Source organism: Elaeis guineensis, chromosome 16 (genome assembly GCF_000442705.2).
Source record: "Elaeis guineensis isolate ETL-2024a chromosome 16, EG11, whole genome shotgun sequence".
Lineage (NCBI taxonomy): Eukaryota > Viridiplantae > Streptophyta > Magnoliopsida > Arecales > Arecaceae > Elaeis > Elaeis guineensis.
This window is the reverse complement of record NC_026008.2, coordinates 8,601,526-8,607,491: the sequence shown is the minus strand read 5'-3', so window position 1 is coordinate 8,607,491 and position 5,966 is coordinate 8,601,526. Positions and strand designations below refer to the sequence as shown.

General features: G+C 39.0%; 1 protein-coding gene across 1 annotated transcript; it reads right to left on the bottom strand.

The window, feature by feature from the left end:
- Window positions 1–583: 583 nt before the first annotated feature.
- On the bottom strand, window positions 584–1,467 carry LOC105052037 (pectinesterase inhibitor 9). The gene has a single exon (XM_010932728.4). It carries the CDS (start codon window positions 1,376–1,378, stop codon window positions 779–781), a length of 600 nt encoding a protein of 199 aa, XP_010931030.1. The 5' UTR covers window positions 1,379–1,467; the 3' UTR covers window positions 584–778.
- Between the last annotated feature and the right edge of the window lie 4,499 nt (window positions 1,468–5,966).

Genomic DNA, 5,966 nt, shown 5'->3' with positions numbered 1-5,966 from the left:
TGAATACGAGCAAGCGCAGAGAATTGATGGGGCGGTGGTGATCCCCCTAACCATCTCACACAAAGTATCAAGCTCTTTTTGATTTTTTGGGGTTAGTGACTTGCTGTGATATGCTTTTTTATTGACTCAGAGCCTAGCCAACTTGATGTCTTTTATTCTAATCTAGCACTAAATTGGTCAGAAATCAAGAAGAGAAGATGACCAATGTTCCACTCGTCCTCTTGTTCCCACTCTTTCGAAGACTCTGAAAGAAAAGAATTGAGCTTCGGCCTCGGCCTATTAGAGCTCCTTCTACCAAGAAAAAGAAAAACCATAACCACTCCTAAGAAAGGTGGTCAACTGAAGGGAGAAAGTAGTAAGAGTAACTGTCTTAGTGATCGAGCGAGAACACCAGCATCAATACCGAAGCGAAGCCCCGTAACAGTCGTAGCAACATACCAACCTTTTTGCCTTCAGAGGTCAAAGCTCCTTATGGACAAACCTACTACTGGCTCATCCATTCAATTTGATTTACGAGAGAGAGAGAGAGAGAGAGAGAGAGAGAGAGAGAGAGAGAGAGACCATCCATTTGATAAACTTCAGATCCTAAAACCATAATGTTGTATATTATACACTCTACTACCTCAACATACTCATTCTAACTGAAACAGAACAAGTATGTATTAAGCAAGCAGCAACAGAAACACAACAAGACAGACGGAGTAGCATATATTAATTTCCATTTCAGCAGCTAGCTAGGGAGATCATAGTTGCAGAGACACATTCCAACGGAGCCGGTTCAATGCTTGGGGCCGATCCGGTTCACGAGGGCGAGAGCATTGCTGGTGAGCTGGGCCACCTCGACCACCTTTTTACGGATGGCCTCCCTTGCTGTGCGAGAGCCGTTCTGGGACAGGCTATCGAGGCAGGTGTTCTCGTCGGTGAGGGCGGCGCTGCTCCAGGTCTGGACGTTGTTCAGGTGCCACATGAACCCGGCCGATCCTGGCCGGCCGAGCCGGCCTAGCTCCTGGGCCGACTGCCGGAGCCAGTCCACGCTGTCGGCCATGTTCTCGAGGCAGTCCCGGATGGCGCCGGCCTCCCGGGCCTTGATCGCCTTGTTCCCGCCGGCCGAGAACCGGGCCACGAAGGCGGAGGTAGAGCGGGCCCGGTCCGCGCTGACGGTGAGGGCTGCCCGGGCCAGCTCCCGGGGGCTGCGCCGGACCGAGGGGGCGTAGGCGGCGAGGCGCTTCACGCAGAGGGCCGGGTACGTGGTGGTGCCGCAGGAGGAGCGGATGAAATCAGCGGATGAGGAGGCGGCGGATGCGACCTCGCTGGCGGAGATGCAGAGCAGGAGTAGTTGTAAGAGGTGGAGCAGCTTGGAAGGTGTGGCTTCGGCCATTCTCCCTCTCCGCCTCTCTCTCTCTCTCTCTCTCTCTCTGAACGAGGACTGTCTAGCGTCTGCGAGCGAGCTTGGCCTCAAGTATAAAGGAGGTTAAGGGGGCGCACATGCGGCAGGCTTTTTGGGGAGCTAAGGTGGCATATTTTGGAACCAAAAGAAAGAAAAGTATTTTGGACATAATACTGACACCAAGAATGATCTTAGTGACATCATACATAACATTAAACTTTTAGATGTTTGACTCACAAACAAATTATTGACCGATGCATATTATAATTTTAGAATAGAAATTTATATTTATAAATTTTATTTATTAATAAAATAGATAATTTTTATATCAATCATATTTTTATGTGTCCATAATTCATCCAAGAAATTAACAGATGATAATATGTATTCTTAAAGTGTTGAGAATTTAAGGTATATATTTATTAGATTTTAGATATTTTGCATGTATATTTCAAAATAATTTTGAATTTAAGCAGCGGAAGATAAGATTAAATCAGATTTAATCCTATGATGTATTAATCTAAATCAAATACCATAGATCTAGTTCATATGATAATAAATAAGACATAAAGTATCTGATTTCAGAAAATAAAATTAATTTATGATCAGATCATATGCCTGAATCATAGAACTCTTTCTCGAATTTGGATCTATGGATGCCTTTAGGTTCTGATGTAACCGCGCATGTGCTCGATCTCTATGGATATTCACACGAGGTCCAATCTGATCGGAGGTTCTTTGATCTTTTCAGGGTGCTAGCTCATTTACAAAGATTACTTCTTTGATGGTTGAAAAGGACCTTCTTCAATCTTTAAGACTCTCTTAAAGAAGAAAAGGACCAGGAGGAAGAAGATGAATTAGAGGATGAGAGAACCTTTCTCTCTTTGTCTCTCCTCTCTAAAACCCAATGCCCAAGAGGAACCCACACCCAAAATTCTCATGCCCAAGAGGAGTTTTCTAATATGTATCAGCATCCCAAAGCCCCCATATTTAGAGATGATGTCCATAAGTTGTATAGGGTTTAGGTTTTGACAAGGTCAAACACCTTATCAAACTAGGACTCCTACTTTGGTTCATAACCAAATGGATTTGATTCCAAATCAAACCAAATTTGAAAGGAGAGCAAGGGAGGATGTGTGGAAGGCTTGGCATGATATTTTGGATGTGCAAAAACCATGGGGATGTGGTATTCCTATCAGCGTGGACATGTGGGGTGCATGGAGAAAGAATCCTAGCTAGTCCAACTAGGATTCCTTTTAGGGCTGATTTAAATCTGATTTAAATATATTTTAATGCTAACCAACTTAGGATTAGGCAGCACCCAAATCAAGTTAATTCTCAGTCCAATTAGGAACTCAACTAAATCTAGATTAAATCCTAATCTAATTAGAAAATTGATTCAATCGAGTCCTAGTCAAATAGAAATTATTCTTCTTATGCAATTGGATTATCTCATAAATCAATTAGGCTTGATCTAATCAAATTTAAATCAATCTAAATTGAATCTAATTTAATTAGATCTAATTTAAACCCCATAGCTCAATCAGATTGAGCCAGACAGCAATCCAATAAATAATTGATCCTCCTACAATTCACTCATACTTGGTGAATCTTTCGATTGCAACTTTTACATTATCAATCATATTGATAATTAATTTTCATTACGATCCTTAATCATAACTTAACTATCTGATCAGTCAAGAACTTCTTTTGTGTGTGATCCCATAGGTTTCAATCTGTCTGGTAGTGAGATATACCATGATCTTCATCATAGTATTATTGAAATTTCTTTCAATGGATTAGAACATTTCTAGCTCACACTCATCAAGGATCATTGATCCAAATGATCTTAGTGAGTTCTCACAATCTACTAGTGATGCTTAGTAGCATATGATGGCAATCCAATAGAATAGAAAATAGAACTTTTAGGTATAATTATTATGTGATTTAGTTCCTCTATCATGAGTCCCGATAAGATAGAGGTTATGAAAATATGTTAAACTTTAATATCTATCATATGAAAGATTAGATTAGCTCAAGTGATACTCATGAAAACTTCTTTCCATCAATCACCATGCTGTGGCCACAGATTTATGGACTTAGCTTCTCAAATTTCATAGGACTATTCTTTATTTACTAAGATCGATAGATCCCATCTAAGTGCACATCTTACTCCTATAGTGAACCTACTATAGCCAACATCTACTACAAGGATCCATATGGCTAAAGATCATATTTATGTATAGTCAAACTACAGCAACCCCACTATGAGTAGTCGAGGCACTGCATATCAAGAAATTATTCATACAACTATAGCATCAATAAGATCACTGATGAGTTAGTAAGCATCCATGTGATCTTTCGTATTGTCATGCTCAGTACCGATATTCTCTAACAACCACCTACACTCTCGCTCAGTATCTCCACATCGTAGACTCGAGACTCATCTATCCTGAAGAAAGCAATCCGTACGTCGATCTAATCAGATCAATCATCATCACCATGTGATCCATCGATCGAGAATAATTTCAGAATTAATTATAGATGTCTTAAATTCTAAACTCTTTAGAATATGTATCTTTAAATTATTAATTTTTTAGACGATTCTCAGACACATAACACAAGAATGGATAGAAATTATCCATTTTAATAGTTTAAGTAAAAATATATGTCCTATAATTATTATAATGTGTCTGCCATATTGGCTTCTGAGATATACATCTAATAATTTCTTACTTGATCTAAAGTCAATTAGCCACTAACCTAAGTTTTATCTTCTGAAGATGGACTTCAATCTTCTACTGGCTCAACTGCTTTGTCAGTGGATCTACTATGTTGCTCGTAGAGTTTATATTGAAAAATATGTCTTAAAGTCAATTGTCTATCTATAGACGATTGTGCTCTTTATAATTTATATATAAATTATTAATGACTAAAAATTATTTTTGATAAGTTCATCATAAATGTGCATCTCCTTTTAAACTCTCATGTTATGATGAAGTCCTTAAGACTATAATATAATCAATAAAGAAGGATTTATCGAATAGTTCTTAAACTTGTTCGCGACTAAATGATACGTTATTGATAAGGACAATAATGTTTCTTGAGTATAGGTCATAGCGTGTCATATGGATTGGTTATCCTCTTAACCAAAGAGTATGGAGATACTAGTATAGCATACAAGTGAGATGTATGAGTATATTATCATCGAATAGTGACTCACCTGTAGAGCGCTCTGCTGTCAAGAGCAGCTCGTGAAGGATATGGGCATAAGTGTCTCTCCGACCTAAGATCACTATGGTGACTTGTAAGTAACTCACTGTGCTTTGATGCCAGACTATCTATATTTTTAATACACTGATGGAAGGCTACTGGATATAGTCAAGTACTTGTGAAGTTGGTGTGTGAGTCAAGATGAGATTGATCCATCAGGATTACAGGAGTTAATGCATCACTGTATTTCAATCCAGTAAAATCTTGATCAAGATAATCTTTATGATCTGTCATAGAATTTGAAAAAGATTGAAATACAATATGGATGACTCATCCAGGATTGACAGTGAAATCCTAGGTCATCTGGAGCATTAGGGTCAAAGGGATGAATTATACAATAACCATATGCCTAAGTTTTTGAATATTACTTTATAATTATTCGACCTATCCAAACATCGGGTATCATTGCTAGATAGTCATTTCGATTAGTACAGAAAAAGTTTCTATACTACTGGCTTAGTATTCAAACCTATGTTGGATGGATGTCTGGTCTGGACACCACCTTTCAAGATCTTTTCAGTACCACGCGATGCAGCAGGAAGAAAGAAGAAACAAAATAAAAAAAAAATAATCAAAATACGTGGATCAGCCACAAAAGGGCTCGCCTTCACGGGGCATGCAAACTTCACTATGAAAAAAAAATTTTACAAGAGGAGACCTCACCCTCAACCCTTGTACACCCAATTCTCTCTCACTAGAAGTTCCCCTCACAAAAGCTCTCTCTCTCTTGGAAGACCCCCTGAACCCCTGAAGTATCTGGCCACCACTGTCCAGGAGCCTCCTACTCCTTCTCTCTCATTGCTTCCGCCTCTCTCTTCTTCCCCTTTCGGGTTCCATGCGGCCTCAGCAGAAAAATCGAACCACTCTACTCTCTGTTTCACGCACAGGCTCTTTTAAAGGGTTAAAACCCAATTAGATTAAGTTTAAGAGTCCTTAATCAACCCAAATCAGGTTCTGAACTGTCGGATCAAAAAAACAGATCAACCCACGCCCTCCGATGCGTCTTGCAACTTCCTATGGTATAATTTTTCTCCACCATCCATCAATACAATTTTATCCATCCAATGGCTAAAAATGAAGGCGCTAATATTAGAATAGCATGAAAAAAATTTCAGATTAAGAAGTGGCATGACAAATGGGTTAAAGTCCTTCACAAGTTGGACTCTTGGTCAGGTGCATGTATCAGACTGATAGGATTTTCAACTTCGATGAATTTTCACATTTAAATCAGAAAGAATTTTAACTTCAAAAAAATTTGATATATTTAAAATTAAGGTAGGAATCATCCAAAAATTTATTTCATCAT